This window comes from Sphaerodactylus townsendi, linkage group LG12 (genome assembly GCF_021028975.2).
Source record: "Sphaerodactylus townsendi isolate TG3544 linkage group LG12, MPM_Stown_v2.3, whole genome shotgun sequence".
Lineage (NCBI taxonomy): Eukaryota > Metazoa > Chordata > Lepidosauria > Squamata > Sphaerodactylidae > Sphaerodactylus > Sphaerodactylus townsendi.
In genome coordinates this window covers 31967547-31989554 of record NC_059436.1, presented here as the reverse complement: position 1 = coordinate 31989554, position 22008 = coordinate 31967547, and the positions used below count along the sequence as shown (strand labels likewise).

Below are 22008 nucleotides of genomic sequence, written 5' to 3'. Positions count from 1 at the left end.
TTTCTCATGCTTCCAGGGGCGGGGGGGGGGGGCAGGGGGGGAGAGCCAAAAGGAAACCTCTGCAAGAACACACCCTTTGCAGTCTTGGGGTTGAAAATAGAAAGCGATAAATAGCAGGAAGAAAAAGAAAGCTGCAATGGAAGCAGAGTGGAAACCTGCCAGGAGAACGAAAGAGGCCAGCAGAGTCAAGATGACAAATTTCCCAGTTTGGCTCATGGTTAGTCACTGAATAGGAGGGAAGTTTGCAAGTTTAACAGGGAAAGATGGAGATTGCTTGGGTTTAATGGCTCAAAAAGGACATTCCAACCCCCACCCCACTCCAAACTACACCTAAGAATCCTAACAAACCCTGTCTCCGAAATACATCAAGAGCTCAGTTAAAATACAGCAGGCAAAATTGAAGCAAGGAATCCAGCAACATCGTCGGTCTGTCTTTTGCTAGTATCATTTAGAAGCAGTCTAGTCATTCCTAAGTCTGAAGTAGGTGGGAGGCTATTGATATGGGGTTCTATATATTGTTTTCTCTGGCCTCCGAAATACAATTCCCAGGGATCCCTGGTGATCATTAAAACAGGCTTGGATGTAAAATGATTAACCTGTGATTGTAAAACATAGCTCACACGGAGGTTGCGACCAGCTTATACAACTATCAAGAGGGGATTATTTAAATACATGGAGGAAAGGGTAGGTAAGTAAAAGATGCTGGAGACGAGAGGAAAAAAGGTCCTCTCCATCCATGCTCTGCTCAAGAGCTTCCCAGAGATATGCAGCAAAATAAAGGATTGGATGGAGTGTGATCTGATAAAACAGTGCTCAGATGCCTACGTTAGCTTCAATTGTTCATGGTTGTGTCTTACATCTAAATCACCCAGGTACCAATGGAAAACTTGCTGGCTACATGCCTTCCCCATGGAGACTAAGGGCATAGTGGACCAGGAAATCATCTTCTGCGAGAATACTAGAGGTCCCATCTAGTCCAATGCGGCTTACACAGGAAAACATTCCAGTTGCTAATGCCCTCAGTTACCTTGCAAAATGGCCTGGAATTGATTCCAAAATTTGGACTGCCTTCCATGGCCAGGGTTAAGCTTGCAGGGTGTACACTGTGGTTTGCTGCTTGGTTTTGCTTTAGCACAGCATATTTTAAGTGGATACCGTTATATTTATATTTTGATCTATTTTTCGTATTTGGCAGGGGCAGCACGAGAGAAAGAAGCTGAATCAATACAATAAATATTTCTTCTGTCTCAGACCAAGCAGCTTACACCTGGGAATACAGAGAGTTTTCATCTTGCAAAGCACAACTATATTTTCAGCACTAGAAGCAAATCTCCCAACACCACAGAAGTTACATCCAACTAAGACATATTAAAAAAAAAGTTTACCAGGATGTGGCTCTTCAGCCTGACTTCTATTGAATAAAAAAGGTAAAGTTTCCCCTTCAGTCGTGTCCGACCCTGGGGTACCATCGCGAGCAGTGATTTCATAGGCAAGCCTCTTTTGTGGGGTAGTTTGCCATTGCTTTTCCCAGCTATTCTTTACCCCCTAGCTATGAGCTAGGTACTCATTTACCGACCAAGAAATGGATGGATGGCTGAGATGACCATGAGCCAGCTGCCAGGACATCTGACCCACAGGGGGCTCAAACTCCTGACCATGTGAGTGGCAGTATAAGCACTTAACCACTACGCCACGTGGCTCCTTCCATTGAATACTTGAGCCCAAATTCATTCAAGGCAAGCTAAGAGATGGGTGGGCAGATGCTGTTTGATACAATAATACTCCAATATGACACTGTTTCAGGCCAAATATGGCAATAAGTTTGATTCTAAAAATAAGAGTGAATCCTCATGTGATACCCAGCCCCCTCAGCTATGTTCGTTTCCTTTTAGGGCTCAAGTTTCCCACAAGAAAATCATAAAGAGACGCTTCGTACAATAGCAACAAAAAGATAACAAAAACTGTGCTACGTCATGTATGGAAATAAGGAATCCTCAGAAAATGACTGGTCACTGTTTATACGCCAGAGGCAAGATCTTTCTCTTTCAGAGCATTTAACCCAGAGAATGAAAAGAGAGAGATGGGTGAAAAACACAAGCAACTAACCCACAGCCCTCATGCAAAAATGCAGCCTCACAAAAGGACACCACAACACAAAAGAGAGGATAAAGAGAGGTTTATTTTAACAGAGTTTGTGACCCAGTTTCGAAATCAAAGGTCAAAAACACTTAGGAGGAGATCCATGTGCGAAACCTTACATGAAATAAAAAGCTGATGTCATTCATTGCTAGAATTCCACGCCTCCAAAATCAATGGCTACATAATGGCACTAAGATATAGATCACACCAGTGATGGCTCCAACACTAGAGATGGTTGCTCACACTTTTCCAAAAGAAAACAGAATCCCCCGGCATTACAGAATGACAGAAATTACTGTGCAACACAGGAGCAACACAAAATGCCAGTTTAAGGCAGATTTCAAAGTGTAGCATGCAACAAGGGGACAAAAATATGCCAGGGAAGTGGGAAAAACTGCATTTGGGCAATTGTCTGCTTAGCCACCCGTGTTCCTTTGGCAGACCAAGGATTTGGTTGGAAGATGAGAGAACCAGGTCCAAACCCTTCCTAACAGGGAGGCCTTATGGAGTAGTGTTGACAGTGTAGCCTACCTCCAAGGGCTGTACTGACAAAAAAACAGAATGCATGTACTGCAAGGTGCTAAAAAAGAAACTGCTCACCAATATCGAAGGGTGCCTCTTTTCTCACTTTACTAGGAAGAGAAAGCAAACTTTTGCTCAACATTTAAGGGTTCCTGTTTGCAGCTCCAAGTGAACATATGACACCCCCATAGTGGAGCTATAGACAAAGCAGCACAGCTTGGACTTCGAAGTAATGTACACAGATATCTTCTTCAGCCCATGTCAAGCAGCATACACATTGCTGCACAAATCTCTTCTGGATCTGCTAGTTTACCCTGCTGCACAAATCTCTTTTGGATCTGCTAGTTTACCCTGCTAGTTTACCCTGCTCACACTTTCATTACAGATGGATGTAAGACTGAAATACATCTTTCAGGAACAATACCTTGTTAGTGGTTGCCCCAACATCATGTAATCTTTTTTCTGCAGGATCATTTTTCTTCTTGACATATCTCATTTTGGAAACAGGTGAAGACTTTACTTTGCCAGATGTTGGGGCTGGAATCTAAGCTATCCAGAACTGGATTATTTTATGCTGCTGCTAGATGTACATTACCAGTATTAGTATATCATAATTTTAATATTTCTGACAACTTGTAAAGCACTTGGGTTTAAAAAGGGGGAAAAATATTGTTAATAAAATCTTGTAAGCAATAAAGAACAAATAAAAACTGAAATCTCATATTTAGTACAATTTTATTTTTAAAAAATGTGTGTAGGTATTACTATAAACGGAACTGGACAACATTGTATGCTCTCTTATTGGCTGAAGGTGCCGCCACCAAGAAATCTCCATATTACTCCTGGGTCTTTGTGATGACCATTTTGGGGAAATGTATTTACTCAGTCACCTCAGCTTTCCTCAGATGTCTAAAGATACTGGAGCCCCTTTGACATGTACACACAATAAATAAATTTACAACACAACCACGCCAAGCCTTACACACAGTAGAAGGTTATGGCAGCTGAACACCTTCATGTTGAGGATACCAGCCTTTAGCATGTGGCCTGCTGGTGGGAAACTGCCAATTAGCCCCTCCTGTCTAAGTTTTCCTATGACCAAGATATATGCCCCCTTTTAATTTTTTTACTATGGTCAACAAATTTAGCTCCAAAATACGGCAACTTTGCTTAATTTGAAACTGAAATAATGCAAAGCTGCTCAATCTGACGACTGCTGCTCCTACCCCCAGTCATACACACAAAATCTTCCTTCCAAAGAATATGTTCCTATCAAATTAGATGTACACCAAGGTTTAATAAAATCACATTGCTAAAAGCAAATAACTCATTCAGCCAGAATGCATCTTAAGAGAGTTCGGCGACTGGAGGAAAACCTTATTTATTTGCAATGGGTTAGAGAAGACAAAAGTACTTTCACAGTAAATCTAGCCATTCCTGGTCTGAGGCACGCTAACTATTACATTGTCAGCTATCAGGCTCTGAGCAAAATCTTGAACCACTGCTCCTAGGACAAAAACCAGTACCACATCTACTTGACCAGACAGTGATGGGTTGGGGCGGGGCGGGGCGGGGGGGGGACACACAGATGGACACAGTTTTATTTGCAACTTTTAAAATGACTGCAGCTTCCACAGAGCAGCAGCTGGCTAGATCAAATTTGTGGACAAGTTGCGTGTTCTTTTCTTGGTAACAAACGGTGTTTTCACCTGAATATTTCAGAAAGCTGCACACTCACGGCAAGCAAAAAGGGTTTGTGAATTGCAGTACTTGCCTGGTTTCGAGCTATCGGATCTCAAGAGCCAGCTAAAGATCAAAGATGCACAATTACTGTCAAACGTTTAAAACAATTCCACAGAGAAAAATTACTGGCACTATAAATACACCAAGTAAAGCTGCCAGACCACAGTGTTTGTTATGTCTTTCTCCCAAACTGCTTTTGTACTTCTGCCAGCACACTGAAGAGGTTTACCTTTTAGAAATTTTGGTTCCTCAGGGTTCCACTAGTTATTCAACACATGCTTTGTATCCCCACCCAGGGACAATTGCTTTCTACTTTCTGTAGAAAAAAATGTGTTAGTAAATATTTTGTGTCCATCTGTTATTATACAAGGCATTGTAAAATTGAGCATTCAGATACTGGAGTTACCTGATCAGCATAATATCCCCATAATAAGTTTTCATTTTTAAATATACACACATTTAATGACTTTTCCAGTTGTAAATACACACTGATCAATGATACTGCTTACAGTTCAAGCAAAGAATACTGCTTACAGTTCAAGCAAAGAATAGATTGAGTGCTTCACATTGGACTCCACTGAGTCCCCAGTGTGACCAATCCATTAAATCATTGCTCCTCTACTCATCCCTTGGTCCTCAGTCAGGCTCCAGTGGTGGCGAATCTATGGCACTCCCGATGTTCATGGACTATAATTCCCATCAACCCGCCAGCATGGCCAATTGGCCATGCTGGCAGGGGTTGATGGGAATTGTAGTCCATGAACATCGGGAGTGCCATAGGTTCGCCACCACAGGGCTGGACCAAGGCATGTTGCCTGATATAGGAGAGGCAATTCTTTCTCCAGGAACTGAAAACCCTGACATAAGGAAGTTGCCAGTTCCCTGAGAGTCAGTTTGCCATGAGCCCAGTCTTGTCCCTCAAAAATCTCTCCAATCCTTCCTGCAACCCCTTCTAACCTCACAAGTTTGCCCTGGAGCCAAACAACAAAATGGAGCCCCACAGGAGTCCGTCCTATGGGCTCAAGGCAGTGTCATTCCCCAGCCTCAAAATCCCCTTAGCACAGGGCTCTCAAGCTGCCCTGGACGCCCCACTCCCCAATTCCAAAGTACTACCACCAAGAGCTGTTGCTGCCCCAGCATAGGCAAACTGGGCAAAGCCCCAAGGCCAGGGTCCCCTCCTGTGCCACAAGAAACAGATTTAAGCCTGATCCTACACTGCATCATAGCAAAGAGATCAGGAAAGGAGGCTGTAAAAAAGCATTCTTTCATTCATACTAGGACAAAAATGCAAAGGGTTCCAGAGATAAGCACTAGCATCAAGAATGTACCCAGCTGAGGTGAAATAGGCACATGCATATATGTGTGCATGCACACACATACATAAATAAATGAAAAGTGTTCCCTGCAGCTAGGCATTCTGGATAAACAGTAGCTTCTGAGCAGACTACAAGGGCAGGCTCCCACAGCAAATTACTGCAGTTCAGATGGAAGATTACTGATGCATGCATCCACAGTGACCAAATACATTAAGGGGAATAGTTGACTGATCAACCGCAGCCGGTCACATGGGCTCATGGTCACAGCTGCAACCTGAAAATCCAAAAAAAGGCCTGGATGTAAAAAAGAATGGATCTGATCATCTGGGCTCTGCGGGAGTCTTAATTTACCATATCTTCTTTCCTAATTTACCAAGGCTGAACAAGGCAGCAAAGTTAATAACCAGCATTTTAGAATGCTTTCTGCTGCAGAACAACCCCCCAGGCTACACAACCATCTGAGAATCCAGTGATACACCTGAAAAGTCACAAGAACAGAACAAAGCAATTAGCTGTGCTGTAAAAATGACCATATTTTAAAGTCACCAAGCCCTCCAAATCGCTCTGTGAAAGTATCTGTGCCAACAATAACAGCACAGCATTTATGGCATTCATATTTTCTGTAACCATGGGGTGACGCTATAGTGGGGCTAAAATACGTCAGGTAACAACAGTTGCGTAGCTGCAACCCTTTAAAATTAAAATTCAGAGTATTATTATTATTATTATTATTATTATTATTATTATTATTATTAGTATTATTATTATTAGTATTATTATTATTTATTTATTTATTTATTTATTTATTTATTTATTTAACTTAATATACCGCCCCATCCCCAGTAAGCGGTCAACAAAGTGCCAGTATGAGAGAGTCTATTTACAAAACACACTGCTTAACATTACTAATAATTGGTTGATAATACATAAACATTACTGTAGCCCAAACACTGGTTGTTGCAAGTTCTTTATTAGAAGTGACACACAAATGAGATCTCACAACAACTAATAAATATACACAGAGAGCCCTGTGCAAATTTTCAGTGCATTGGCATAAATCTGCACATGGTTCACATAGTTCATATCTATCATTTTCCATCCTGTAAAGCACAGGTGTCAAACTCGCAGCCCTCCAGATGTTATGGACTACAGTTCCCATCATCCGGAGGGCCGCGAGTTTGACACCTATGCTGTAAAGCATCTCTAAGTAGCCCTCAGTCTCATATAAATATTTTTAGCGTCTGATCTGCTCCTCCAATATACAAACACACACAAACACACTTGGAAATTGTCACAATTGGTCCATCACTGGCAGCACTGTTTACTCAGACTGGCAGCAGCTCCCAAGAGTCTTGGGAAGTAGGTGTTTCATATGAATAACCATTTCATCCTTTTTTTAAGCTGGGGGTGCTGGGGACTGAATCAGGTATCTTCTGTAAGCCACGCAGATTCTCTGCCACTGAGCCGTAGCCTTTTCCACATCTTAACTTAAATTTGATCTTATTTTCCCTCCTTTATTTAAAGAGGAATGTGTTTTTTTTCAAACCCTGTAATGGTTTTTACTTAAATTATAATTTAATGCTAATAACTCTCATGGATTAAAGTGTTACGGTTCTTTTCCCAAAAGAAGGGAGCAATTCAGTTTCAAAGCAACCCAGCTCCTCACCGAAAGGGAGATGTGCATAAAGGCCTGCCAGTGCACAGGTCCTGCAAATGCCTGTGTCCTCATAAGGTAAACCTTTCTCAGAATATGTTTTCAAGCAACTTCTTCAGCAAGGAGGTGAAAGTGACAGGACTTAAAGACCAATAGTAACCTGACAGCACAGGCAGCCCCTGAGCCAAGGAAGGCCTCTCAAGCTTGCAAAGATGCCCAAAAATGTCTCCTTTATAATGTGGCAACAAGATGGCAGTGGACAGATGGTGTTCCTTCTGCAGCTCCTTCTCAGTTCACGGATCCAGAAAATAATAATCTGGCCCAGGAGTTCAAATGACTAAGTTGCCCATTTGATAACAGCAACAAACACTGCTTGGCGTCTTGTATGGCACTTTCATCATGTGAGCCCTTGATAATGTTGGCTTTGTTGCCCTCAAAACCATTAGGGCCATAAGGGCAGCTCTGCTGGATCACACCAAGGTGGGTTATTTTAGTCCTGTTTCCCACACTGGCCAACCTGATGCCCAGGAAGCCACAAGAGTCACAGGGCCTGACGCTTTTCCCTCCTTTGTTGCCCCCCCCCCAAAAAAACCTGGCATGAAGTATACTGTCTATGCACAATGTGATTTCATACAGTTTGCATGGCTAATATCCTTCAAAAAGCGCCTTCTCTACAAATTTGTCTAGTTCCCTTTTAAAGTCATCTAAGGGTTTACACGTGTGACAGTATGAGGTAGTAAAGAGGTGGCAGGGTGGATTGTTCAGATTGCAGGAGAGGTATTTTTCTTTAAAGCTCCCCTTTGGGAGCTTCCACATTATGTGAAGCATAAGATTAAGAACCTTTGTCATGAAAAGAACAGATGCTTCGCTTGATCTTAGCCAAAAGGCCAAGAAACATTAAGGATGCAAAGTCGGAACCTACAGCCTGAAATGGTAAAACCCCTTATAATATATGGGTAGAGAAGGCCTCAGAACTAATAGCTATCACCACATCCGATAACATGAACCATATTTCTACTTCACTACTTCAAGGCAACTGCTCCACAGACTGCACACCTCTTGAACAGCTACAGACCTTCTCATTGACATCTTAAATCTCTCTCTGTATTATAGGACCAGGAGAGCGCTAGCAAAAAAATACTGGCTTCACCTTTTAATTTACCTGTGAGCTTGAAGCCTACAAGAAGGTCTTACTAATAATGTAGAAATGCAAGAATGCCACTGATCTCTTATATCAACACAATAGCTTTTCTTCCTGGGCAGAAAAATAATGCCTCAACTTTCTGTGTAGCCAGCCCTGCCCCACCATGGAAATGTGGAACTGGAAATGAAAGACCTTGCATAGAGGTTCTACCCCTCATTGTGTATGAAAACATCTGGAGAATTCTAGATAGTTGGGGTGAAGGGGGGACTAGGGCTGCTGACAAGTGGGATATGAGGGTTTGGTGGCATATGAGGGTTTGGTGGCATATGAGGGTTTGGTATGGCTCATGGCCCCTGCACACAGCAAGGAGAACAGAGTATGCAACACATAAGCACAAGTATTATATCTGCACATTTTGCACCCCATCCTATTCACGTTTCCTCATTATTAAGTCCTACTCCGCTTACTGAGATTTACTACTAAGCAAGCACGCTTAAGATTGCAAGCATAGCCAGGCTGCAGAATCTGGTGGGTTTTGACACAAATACCAGGCTCTTACAAAGCTGCTGCAGGTGGAGTCACTGCAGTCACTCATCACATCTTTCCTCCTCAGAATGTTGCTCACAGAGAATCATCACACTAACTAACCACTTCCATGTACCACATTCCTTCTTAAGGCAGTCTGTGTGGCAAAATGGCACTGTGAGCATTATGGGGGCAAAAGGAAATGTTAAAACGACCTGGTGAAGTTGTGGCTGCTGTTCTCAAAGCATGATCACACAATGCATGCAATGCAACCCATTTCCAAATACATCCACTGAAATTGCTCTTCTGGACCAGAACTATTTGGTTTACTGAAATTAATCCATTCTGACTGGTTTTGAACAGACATTACACCTGCTTCCTCACCCTATCAGCAGGAAGGCTGATATAATCTTATCAGCGGGAAAACCCTACTTTGCAAAGAATCTTATCAGAAATTTGCTTGCATTTAAAATTTATACTTAAAATTTGTGATCTGTCGCCCCAGCTATTTAAGTGTCATTTCCCCCTCCACCATTCTTACTAGCAGTTAGTGTGCTAAGCATCCAGAGCATTTTACATTTTGATAAGTATCTTTTCTCTATTTTTAGGAGAAACGTTCCCACAAAGCAAAAAACAGAGAGCACTTAAACGTTTTCTCCCGTTCTCAAGACATGGCCACAATTCGAAACTGAGAAAAGGACAAATATTTCTTATCTTATAAAAAAAATACTTTATTTAACTGCTAGGTTTGGCCTGCACCGAAGTTATCCTGTTACTACACAAACAATTTTTTTTAAAAAAGATGCAAATACTGTACTCTAACTCACAAATGAGCATCCTAACAGCAAACAGGGCACTGGGCACCACAGCAACTGTTGTTTTGTTTTTAAAAAAGCACACCGGAGTGAGGAGATTTAGTCACATGGTCAAATCACTGGCTCATTGCACACTGGAATCAAATGTTCAAGTGTTCACATTATTTGCGACTGGCCTGAAGAAGAAAAAAATGGAGTCAGGAAGAGAAAAGAGAATAACGTCTGATCCCTTGTTTTGATTCGGAAATATACTTTGGTATGTGCACAAACGAACAAATTATCAGTGAATACAGCACTGTACCATTAACGTCCTCACACGTACACACAAAGCACAGATCTCCAAACACCCTAACAAAGCTGTAAGGAAGAATGAAAGTGTATCTTTTTGCCAACGCTCTCGCATGCCCACCGTTGTCAGTCACTCTAGGTGGGGAAGAGGGAGAGAAAGAGAATTTGATTCTGAAATGAGTCACTACACACTTCTCCTGCCCACCATGAGGAAATGTTTAAGGTGAAACGTCAAACAGCACATGATTCTTTTACATCAGCAGCATTTCTCAGAGAAAGTTGTGCGTGTGCATTTTTGTTTTGTTTTTTGCAAACCTGGACATCTTTAAGTTATTCTGTATTCATAGCAATCCCTATTTTAGGCATGACACCCATTGGAAGGTCTTTTGCTCCTGGATGCAGAGGAATCCTTTGCGGCCCGGTGTCTGGCACAAGAGGCGCAAACTGCACCAGATAGACGCTTTAAGCCTTTCTGAAAGACACTGTTGGACAGACTATAGATGACACAGTTGCAAAAGCTGTTACTGATGGCAAGCCAGGTGGTCAAGAAGGAGGCCACACGGTTGCGGTACACGTCTGAGCTTTCCAAGAGGAAATAAATGATGTAGGGAAGCCAGAGAATGTAGAAGACGCTGGTGATTCGCAGGAGAACCATGGCGTAGCGCTTGTCTGGGCATGGCTGGGCCTCAGCTGCCTCTCCATCCTGAGAGCTGAACCGGACTCTTCTCTCGTTGATTTCCTTGGTGTGCTGCTGGCAGATGCGGAAGATGCTGAAGTACGTGAAACAGACCACGAAGGCAGCTGGCGCATAGAGCATGACGACAATGAAAAGGGTGAAATAAGCATCGGTCTTCCAGAAGTTGGCACACCACTCAAAGACGTCCCCGTGGTAGCCGGGCTTGCCCCACTGGAAGAAGGCAGGGAGGAACACAGCCCCCGAGTACAACCAGATGAGCAGGATACACACCCGGAGCCTCCAGGGGGTGACCAGCGTGTTGTAAGTCAGCGGTTTAGTGATGGCAATGTACCTGTCAACGCTAATGCAAGCCAGAGAGGTCATCGAGACACTCTTGAGCACCGAAACCACATAACCAAAGACCTTGCAAACCAGGGACTCACCCAGGAAGGCAATGCGGTAATGCAGCAAAGACAAAGAAGGCACCAGGCAGCTCACACCCACCAAGAGGTCAGCGTAGGCCATGGTCTGGATGAAGTAGCTGGTGGTGTGGTGGTTGAGCAGCGGAGCGCAATGGAAGACAAAGATGACAACAATGTTGCCCGAGATGATGAGGACAGTGAGGAAGACGATGATGATCACCTCCAGGAGGCAGAAGTCCAGGGTCTCCGGGTAGCCGGCGGCCAGGAGGCAGAAGGGCCTGCTGCTGCGGTTGCTGTCCAGCTCCAGCGAGGCATTCATCTTGCAGGGGTGATCCCGTCACTCGGCTGCTGCTGCCGGTGGCCGCCCGGCTGCCCCTGCAGCTGCTGTCATTGCGGCTGCTGGCGCACGTGCTGCGCTGTCAGTGCCCGAGCAGCGGCGCGGAGGCTCCCTGGGGCTGCCGGGCATTGTCCGCAGCAGGCGGCTCCCCTGGATGGATGGACGGCTCGGGCTGCTGCAGCCGCCGCCTCCGCCTCTCGCCTGCTGGGGCTGCTGCTCTTTCTCCGGCAGCACCGAGCCAGCAGCTCAGCCCACACCACGCACATGGGGGGGGGGGGGAGATGAGGGGAGCGCTCTAGAGGCTGGCCTGCTTATTACAAAGGCGGCGCGGGAGGGGGGGGGGGCTGGCAGAGGATCTCCGGCAGTAGCCACGAAGGGGGTGGGTCCTCCTCGGAGAGCTGCGAGAAAAGAACGGATGGAGGGGGGGCGGCGGTTTGCAGCATTCCTCGGCCACCCCCACCCCGCCTCTCGCCTCTCAGGCCCCCGCAAAGGATGCGGCAGCCCGGCTCCCCACCCCCAAAACTGCAGGAGTGAGTCGGTGCGCACCTGGGGAGGGAGAGCCTCACGGGGGGAGGGAGGGGGCGCCGACGCCCGCCCCTCCTCGGCGGGGACAAAGGCGAGGGGAGCGCCCGCCGGCGGCTCCCCGGCTGCACCCCAGCCGGGCAGAGCAGCTGCGGGCCGCGGAAGCGCCTCGGGAGGGGCGACCCCAAGTGCGGGAAGAGGAGGGGGCCGGCGAGCCGGGCGGAGGGTCCGCGAGCACGAGGGAAGGGGCGGGGAGGAGCGGGCAAAGCCGGCCTCCAGTCGACACTGGAGGAGGGGTCGCCCGTCGGCGCTCGCCCCCCCCCCCCCCCTTAAGATCTCCCAGCCCTTGATCGAGTTTCTGGAAAGAGAGGGGCCGGGGGCTGAACCCTGAAAGCGGGTCGCCCTCTTGCCCCGAAGTGCTCAGCCTCCCCACCGGGACTGGGGAGGGGAAAGCGCTCAGAAATTGCCCGGAGGGGATCTATTCCCTCCAAAGGCTGGAGGAAGGGGAGGGAGTCTTGGATCTTCAGCAAAAAATGCAAATTAAGCGCCAGGGAGCCAAGGCAGCCTTTTGTCCTGTTGGTCACAAACAGGGCCCAGAGGAAAAGCCACACACCTGTTTTTCAAGTGCACAACAACAATGAACACATGCTTGTGGGGGATGGAGTCTGAGATTCCTCAGGAGTGAACTGCAATGGCCTGGACTGTTTCTTATTTCCATGACCAAAATATTTCTGTTTCTGATTTTCCACATCAAAATATTTTAAACCCCGGACTGGCTTCATAATTTGTGTGGCACATCCAAACGGTGTCCCACGCACAAACCTTCCTAGCCCTTCTTCCCAGTCCCAGATGTGAAGCCCTCTGCACATATTTAAATGGACAGCACTTCACATGTCCAAGGACTCAGAATTGTCTGGGCATGGCTGGTTCCTAGAGCATCTGAACCCAGCAGGTATTCACAATTGCCTACTCCAGACCATCTCTTAAAGACACTCATTTTGACATCTAGTCTTAAACAAAAACCCAAGGTGACTTGAACCCAAAATGGTATTCGGGGGTTCTAGATTATTTGTGGCCAAAAGGTACAGAAGCACACAAAACAGCAACCTGACATTCAAGCCGGCCTTGGAGAAGAGATTTTATTTAATGCACTTCAGTGATCTCATCTTGGCACAAGGCTGAGGGCATCAGGCAGAGATGAGCCAAGTATATTGGTAACACACGTGCCTAACCAGAAAGGCAGCTGGCTTTCGCCTCCTAATTCCACACGAGATGTGCCACTTCCCACTCCGGAAAAGATGATATTTAGAATTCTAGTGATTTGGTATCATCACCTCATAAGTGACTGAAAGTTCACTTGAAAAAAGACCAAGTCAACCTCCTCCGGCTTTTGGAATATGCTCTTGTCAGAAGGCAGCACTCTTGGGTCCAACGTTTGACATATGATAGGTGGGCAAGGACAGGCGACAGATCTCTCTTGGACAGTCATGACGTGCATCGACTTTGAGAAAGAAGTCTACGCCTCCTCTTACAGAATCAGTTCCTTTACCTTTAAGTGGAAGCAGCAAATTTGGTTCTTGTAGCTTGATTCTTTCTGTGTGAGCTGGCACTGCTCATAAACTCCTTAAACAAAAACTCCAGAGGGATCCAGAGTTAACCACTGGCACCGCAAAGTGATGCCAAGTCACTTTAATCAGTTGGAAGGGCTCATGGTACACAGAGGGCCTCTCTGTCCATAAAGTTGGACTTATGTAGTGAGATTGGTCAAGCAAATTCCAGTGTACTTGGCTTAATACTCAATACACTTCAACCACAAAATCCTAAAAACCACAACACTGACCCATAACAGCTTGTGTGCATGAAACCCTATTTTGCTAACAGATCAACAAAAGCCAAATCTATGAGTGTATCACAGTGGAAAAGCCAAGCAGGATTTCAAGCCATTTGTTCTTGGAGGGCACTGTCAGCACATTACTGGTATCAATTTTAACTACACAGAATGAAAAAAGGGAAGACTAAAGAGGTGGTTGCATCTGGATCCTGATATCCTCCCCCATGAAACTTCCAAGTTCTAGAACTTTCTGGTGACAATTAGACACTCCCAGAGAACAGAACACTGGGCAAAAAGAACACGTCCTTTTTGGTTTGTTTGCAACCATGCAACAGGATTCTGCTCGAGCAAGAGTCCAAATCTCTCATAGCCACAAATGTCCTTCATGCCCCTGAATACAAATCCTCTCTTACAGTTTTACACTGAGCCAGGCTCTCTTACAAGAACAGCCTTTGAAAGAAGTAACCATAAGCACCAAGATCCTAACTTTCAATATTCACGGCAAGGATAAATGATGATGTTAAATATTTGATTCAGCAGAACCTGGGTTCACAGCGGTGCACAATAGATTGCTCAAGTACATCGTGGAAATCTAGGCAAAATAAATCACTAACATTTGGGTGCACTAAGCATTTCCTCCTGATGGTTTAAAGATTAAAGTGAAGGCTGTCAGTTTATTGATCGCTGAGCGCCAACAGAGCGATTGTTCCTTTTTCTATTCACTATTGGTTACCATGGAAACTACTTCTGCAGCCCTGATTAATCCGAGTCTTCAAAGTTAATGCAGAAGGTGTTTCACCATTTCAGCAACTCATCTATGCATAGAATCCCATGGGAAGGGCAAAAGATGGTCACTTCAAGGTCACAGATATGATCAGAATTTATTCACAGAAACTCCCAGGTGAAACAGAACATCAGTGTAATCTCTATAAAGGAATTAAAAAATGAAATGGGCTCCCTCACTGGAGCCCTTTGGCAGGATAGAGAGAGCATGCAAGCTTCTGACTGCCACAGAACTCTTCACCTAGCAGACTGGAAAAGGGGCAAAAGGCTCAGGTGGTGGGGGGGTGCTCATGCTGCAGAGTTTGCCATAAAATATCAGCTTCCTTAATTCCCAGGTCAGCATTGAACAAACAAAAAACGGCATTAATGAGGATGGCCGCGGGAGAGAGAAACCAGTCACTGTCTTTGCTACTAGGTGTGATTCTTGGCATTGTTTTTTTCTCTTTGAACCTAAGAAAGGGAAAAGCTCTGAGAGCAGAAAGTACAATTCAAAAGGTATACCTGAACCTTGCCCTTTATCTTTTCCCTGTGCAAACCACACCCAAACTGAAGGCCAGTTCACAGGGTACTGTCTTTTAGCTGGTGTGGAAGTTGGGTTGCTCATCAGAAGCTTGCGTGTATCACCAACATCAAATGAAATGACCTGAAGGAAGCCTGAGCCCCTTGTCTGCCATGTGAGGCTAAACTGACTTCCCCTGTACAAGAGCACAAGATAACATATTGTGAAGAATTTTAAACCACTACATGAACGTTAGGTGTTATTGTTCGTAATGAGGTTACAAGTGGCTGGGAGATCTGCCTCACCAATGACTCCACCCAGGTGAAGAGCCAAACATCAGGAACCAATGGTGGTGGTAATTGTGGGTTTTCCGGGCTGTGTGGCCGTGGTCTGGTAGATCTTGTTCCTAATGTTTCGCCTGCATCTATGGCCAGCATTTTCAGAGGATGCCAGCCACAGATGCAGGTGAAATGTTAGGAACAAGATCTACCAGACCACGGCCACACAGCCCGGAAAACCCACAACAACCAGTCGAATCCGGCCATGAAAGCCTTCGACAATACAAAATGTTGGTGGGTTTTACTTGTGGAGAGAGGAGGATATTGTGACAGAACTGCTAAATGGAAGCAGAAGAAAATAAACAGGTCAGAGGGAAATGCCCGTTTCAAGAAGATTTCTGTTGCTACTCTCAGAAACGTCCACTGGGAAGAAGCTGCAGGAGCCCAGCAGCGGCCACCAACACAGGCAAGGTCCTTTTCAGCATGACGTAGTCAAAAGAATTGCTGCTGGGGAAATCAAGAGCAGCTGCTGAAACAAAGGAGTCAAAAGGCAGCCGGTTATCAGAGAGATTCCAATAGGCAGGTCCCTTTGGGATACCGCTGCAGCGGCATCACTCAGCATTCCTGAGCGAAAGTGAGTCCGCTTGCCAAAATGAGGTTTGCCGCTTTTATTCCAAAGCATCTAAAGTCTCACTAGACTCGACACAGCCCATAAGGTGATGCCTGGAAACAGCATCAGGGCACAGATCATCCCACGTCCGTCCGTTACAGACTCCTTCACTGCTGAGCCAGCATGAGCTCGAGCTCTCAAGTTTCAGCTACAGCTTGCTGGGTCAGAGGAGCAGCTGCTCATGCAAAAGAAGAAGCCAAACAGACAGATGTCATTGGTGGGTGTGCATGCGTGAGGACGCAGGCTCTGCATAGAATGCACTACTAATCAGCCTGGCTTGGAAGGAGACTGAAACTCAGATGACACAGTTCCCGACCCAAAGGCACAGCCAGATGCTACAAAACAAGCATGGATTTTCTTCCTTGTGTTTGCATCATAATTATAAGGCAAAAACTGGGGGGAGGGGGAGTTTGAGTTACAGGTGAGAATTGGGAGGTAGGGTTTTTTCTTAACCCTTTCTGTGCACACATGCCCCAGATGGTCTCCAAGGACAGAAACAGCCCAGCTGTAGAAGAACCAGCCTGGCGGGAAAGGGGGAATTGGAAAAGGAGAGTTAAGCAACCCCTCCTGCCCGACATTTCTTCACTGCCACCCCCTCTCCCAAATTATATCACAAACAAGGTGTAATTTTGCCAGTTCAGTGTGCAGTTTAGCCCCCACACAACTTGCAGTCAAAATATGTTCCACTGGGCCAGAAATGCACTGGCCACTCCATGTTCAAAACTGCCACCCTTATAAATTGCTCCCTGAACCAGTGCTCCTTCTAAACTGCTTAGTTAAGAGCCATGCCACCAACTGGGGTGTTTTCCCATGCCACAAGACTTCACCAACACAATGGCCATAAAAGGAGTTTGCATATGACCTTTCCCTTCCAGTCTTTCATTGGCTGTTTGTTTGTGGTACTTCCACAAGCATTGACAATGAAACAACAGCCAACTTGTATGCTTTTTTTAAACCAAAAAATTAAGACAAACTGGTATATTTTAGATCTTTCAATCTGCCCTGTGCACACAATTCACAATTATCTGCCTCCTAGCTCCACATTCACACACCCCTACAAATGCTTGGTTGGCTATTTAAAACATTTTCATGCCATCTTTTCAGCCAACAGCAGTGGTGAATATATGTGTACAGGTTTTTAAAAACTGACAATTAAAAAGAAACAGGAAGGAGTGTCAATAAGGGACTGGCCAAACAAATCAAAAAGGGCTTCACCTGCTGGTGGAAGGTAACAACAGAAGAAGCCAGGAGAAACTCCCTAGGGAGGAAATTCCATAATTTTGGTACCTGAACCAACAAGGCTGTTTCTCAGGTTGCCGCTTGCCTTGGCTCAGATAATGGCGGCATCCAAAGGAATGCCCACAAAGATGACTTAATTGGTTGGATAGGCTCATATGACAGTAGGCAGTCCTTAAAATATGTTAATCTCAAGCTATACAGGTCTTTAAGTTTATACCATTCTCTCTACAGTCATCAGTCCTAAAATCCTGCATTTCTGAAACCATAAAGTACCACAGCTTTACTGTTTTGACCTAACAAGCTATGTCAGGTATATGCCAAGAAAAGAAGCATACACAATATGAAAAAAAATGGGGTGGGAAAGAGACACACTTGTGATCTGTTGGGAGATTATCAGTCTTTGCGCATACAGGAGATTAACATCAGTCTTTGCGCACAAGGAAAATGAAGCGGAGCGATTATGCCCACCTCCTCAGTAGTCATTTCTTCCTTTGAGTTATGCTGGAATTTCTACCAAACTGGATCATTCCCCATCCCAACCCAGGCAGGAAATTCCATCACTGTACTATTATGCTGACCTGCTGCTTTCTTGCAAGAACAGACAAACCAAATAAATTCTCCACAGCCAATCAATTCTGCAGAAAGTACAGTTGCAAATATCATTTGATGGATTTCATGGGGGAGGGGGGGACAGGACAAAAATGAACAACATTGCCAGAAGTTGACACAGTATAAAATATATTACAAGCACAATCAAATACTCCACACAACACTTCTTTTTTCGCTGACTGATAACATTTGATGAGCATACAACGAAGTAGTAAAATGAACATGACTACCAATAAAAAAGAAATGCAGCTTTTATTCCACAAACAGATGAAATAAGTAAAATGAGTGAGCTTAAAAGAATAGCAGGATTCACTTCTTCAGTGAGCAGCAGTGACATAGTGGTTAAGAGCACATGTACTCTAATCTGGAGGAACCGGGTTTGATTCCCCGCTCTGCCACCTGAGCTGTGAAGGCTTATCTGGGGAATTCAGATTAGCCTGTGCACTCCAACACATGCCAGGTGGGTGACCCTGGGCTAGTCACAGTTCTTCTGAGCTCTCTCAGCCCCACCTACCTCACAGGGTGTTTGTTGTGAGGGAAGGGAAAGGAGTTTGTAAGCCCCTTTGAGTCTTCTATAGGAGAGAAAGGGGGGATATACATCCAACTCTTCTTCTTCAGGAGGTAGGTATACAGCCACCAAGCTCATAGCATAAGAGTCCTGTACTGGATCAGACATATAGTACATTACTCTAGGCTTCTGTTTCCAGCAGTAGGTTACCTCTGGAAAGCTCAGGAGCAGGACCATGAAGACAGCATTGTTTGTCTGTCACACACACACATTCTCTCTCTCTCTCTCTCTCTCTCTCTAAATCTGGCATTCCAAGGTGTATTGCTTCTCAAGGTGGAGGTTTAGGTAAAATGGCTAACAGCTGCTAATAGAATAATACCTTGTGAATGTGATTTCTTTTTTTGTCGAAAGCCGCCTAAAGTTAGTAGCCAGCACCACGTGTTGTATGTGAGAGTTCCACATGTTAATCTATGCACTGTGTCATCATTTCAGAACAACACAGGCCTATGTGCCACATGACCCTCATGAAACATGTGCACCTTGTGCTGCCTACCACAGTATTTCTTCCCTCATCTGAACAGCAATTTAATCAAAATTAGACAAAAAGGAATCAGGAACTATTAATGTAATCCTAACAGATATACATTCACAGATCTTACTCCTTTACATTTACCCGATCTCCCCGATTTATTTAGATTACACTACTTGCTGGACAATCCTGATCCTTCTGTCTGTATGATAGTGGCAGACTTTCTCCTGGAAATTACTAAATGACAGTAGATTTCCCTCCACTTAACATTTATTTTCTGTACTGTATATGTTTTAAATCAGTTTTTTACTACTGTTGTACTGTTGTCTATGCCAATAAGGGCTTGCTTGCTATACATTCACAGAGAAAGGTGTGAATTAGACTTATAGTTAGTCAAAACTTTAAAATATCAACTGACAGAACAGCAACAACAATAAAAACCCACACAGCAATTTATAACTGTCAGGGGAATGAGCTGGTAGAAATTTCATTGCAGCTTAAAATTCTCTAACAGTCCATTCAAATATGCGGATGTTGCATATGATATAGCTCCTTGCTTCCAATCGCAAGAGGTAACATTAGTGGGGGAGTTTCATATTTGAATACCTGTGTAAAGGCGGGCTCAACAAATCTCAGATGCAAATTCATCATGGCACAAAGAAATGTCATTGTTTTACTTCATACTTTCAGCAATTATTTTACTGTAGCATTTGTCAGCAATTCTCAGTGGAAGCACAAAACAATATTTATCATTCGGCATTAGAATGTTTTGTTGTATGGCAAAAAAAACCTGCATGAAGATCTTGTTCTTGAGGGTTTATATGTAAACTTCACACCATTCAACGGTGGTAAATAAATTCACTTCTTAATCAATTGCTTGCTTTATTGGCTCCAACATTAAGTTAAACTGAGGTTTTTAAAAACAATAATGGAATTATGAGGAACTGGAAAGAAATTCAGCTAAAGGTTAGCTTTTCCTTGTGGTGATGACAACCAATGTTTACCTTTATTTACATATAACACTTTTGCTACTTTCACTCTAGTAAAACTACGATCAACTGAAAAGGTTAGGTGTTGTGATAGCAATTATTAGAAAATATGATTATAATACATTTGAAACCCTGAAAGTGAGTCCCACTCTTAAATCTCCATGTGGGCTCCGGGAGCCAAAGAAAATTTTGTCAAGGCTTGAAGTAAAGAAGAAGAAGAGCTTGGATTTATATCCCACTTTTTTCCCTTCTCTCCTGCAAGGAGACTCAAGGTGGCTTACAAGCTCCTTTCCCCACAACAGACACCTTGTGAGGCAGGTGGGGTTGAGAGAGTTCCAAAGAACTGTGACTAGCCCAAGGTCACCCAGCAGGAACATAGGAGTGTGGAAACACATCTGGTTCACCAGATAAGTCTCTGCTACCCAAGTGGAGGAGTGGGGAATCAAACCCAGTTCTCCAGATTAGAATCCACCTGCTCTTAACCACTATACCACGCTGGCTTTCAAGAATGCATATGCAGAGACAACATGGGAGGAAGAATGAGCTCCAGTGAACACTCTTCCCCAATAGCTCCTTGCTTCCAATTGCAATGATCCTCTGAAGATGCCAGCCACAGATGCAGGCGAAACGTCAGGAGAGAATGCTGCTAGAACACGGCCATACAGCCCGGAAACCACACAGCACCCAAGTGATTCCGGCCGTGAAAGCCTTCGACAATACTCTTCCCCAATGCCTAACTAGTGTAGGGAAGGTTTCTCTGTTTTGGCAACAAAGACTACCTCTCCACATACACACAGACTGAGGGGGGGTTACAATCCAGGAAGGGATTGTACTAGAACTTGTTACTACTTTACATTTGATTTGATTGTAAGTATATGGTGGCATGATGCAGCTTATAATCCACTATTGCAAAACTCCACTCCCGCACCCTCCACAAAAAAAAACACAGATAACCTGCAGCAGTTTTCTATATAATGAACCAATTGTTATAAAACACATGCAAGCAAACCCATTGGCTTACCTTTGTAATGAGAATCCTGTACTTCTCTACCAGAAGGTCATTGTTGTGACATCCTGCGAGCAGCTGCCAAACCTCCCCTCTTAGTGCTTCAGGGACTCCACTTCTTACCAATGTCGGCAGAGTTTTTGGTCGCACGCTCAAATTCAAATGCCTGAGAGGGAGGAGAGAAATGTACTTTACACCTGGCAGCCAGGACACCAAGCACATGGGACTGGTGACCACCCCCAGCTCACCCGGCCCTTCCTATCTTAAACATGGCTCCGAGGTCACCCTTGGTCTCCCCTGTCTCATTTACATGTTGCAAGAGGAGGATGGGAAATTTGGGTACCATCCCGCCACTGAAATGGCCACCAAGGAAGAGGCTGAGCCACACCCTCCCCCAGGAATCAGGATGAAGACACCTATAAGGAGAGCGGGGCGGGGGGGGGGAGGGGAGGGAGATACAAGATGTCTGGGGTCTGTGAAGTTGTGGAATTCATCATCATATAATATTGGCAACTAGCTCAAGTAACTGGAAAAAAGAAATATCTGGTTATCTGCAAGGAAAGGATGCTTACAGGTTGCGTTACAGAGGAGCAGAAGGAAGGGGAGGGACTGCTTACCATTTGGACAGTAGCTCTCCCCACGTCTCAAGGATTTTTTCTGCGCACTCTTTGGAAACGTCACCTGAGCCACTCAAAAGAGGCTCATCATTATCTGCAAAAGACAGTCCAGTCAAGGAGAGGAAGAGGCTGAAACAGAGAACAACCATCCCTCCTTGGGGAAACACCTCCTTTGGATGCACCTGTTGAGCCATGTTTTTCTGTGCAAATATTATACACATAAGCAGAACAGCAGGGATCAAGCCCCCCAGCCCCCAAAAAGATAAACTACCCATGTACTGTGCCTGATGGGATGAGGAACAGGAAAAACAAGCTCTCTGTTCAAGATGAACAGTGCAAACTCTCTC

The 22008-nt window shown here is 44.8% G+C and overlaps 2 protein-coding genes and 1 pseudogene across 5 annotated transcripts in view; all 3 read right to left on the bottom strand.

Moving 5' to 3' along the window:
* Positions 1-22008, bottom strand: part of RABGAP1 (RAB GTPase activating protein 1) — an 81803-nt gene that overhangs the window by 30127 nt on the left and 29668 nt on the right. For 3 of the 4 annotated variants that reach the window (XR_007245958.1, XR_007245959.1, XM_048513457.1), the window contains exons 12-13: positions 21662-21755; positions 21060-21210 (exon numbers count right to left, since the gene is read on the bottom strand). Coding sequence is in view for 1 of the 4 variants with exons in the window: in XM_048513457.1 (XP_048369414.1) it covers positions 21060-21210; positions 21662-21755 (245 nt within the window). In the remaining 3 variants the exon portion in view is untranslated. Of the gene's footprint in view, positions 1-21059; positions 21211-21661; positions 21756-22008 lie in introns of those variants that run through there. The other variant, XM_048513456.1, reaches the window with a different exon arrangement.
* LOC125442314 lies at positions 8147-8273 on the bottom strand (annotated as a pseudogene).
* GPR21 (G protein-coupled receptor 21) lies at positions 9754-11897 on the bottom strand. Its single transcript, XM_048513458.1, has one exon. It carries the CDS (start codon positions 11561-11563, stop codon positions 10505-10507), a length of 1059 nt encoding a protein of 352 aa, XP_048369415.1. The 5' UTR covers positions 11564-11897; the 3' UTR covers positions 9754-10504.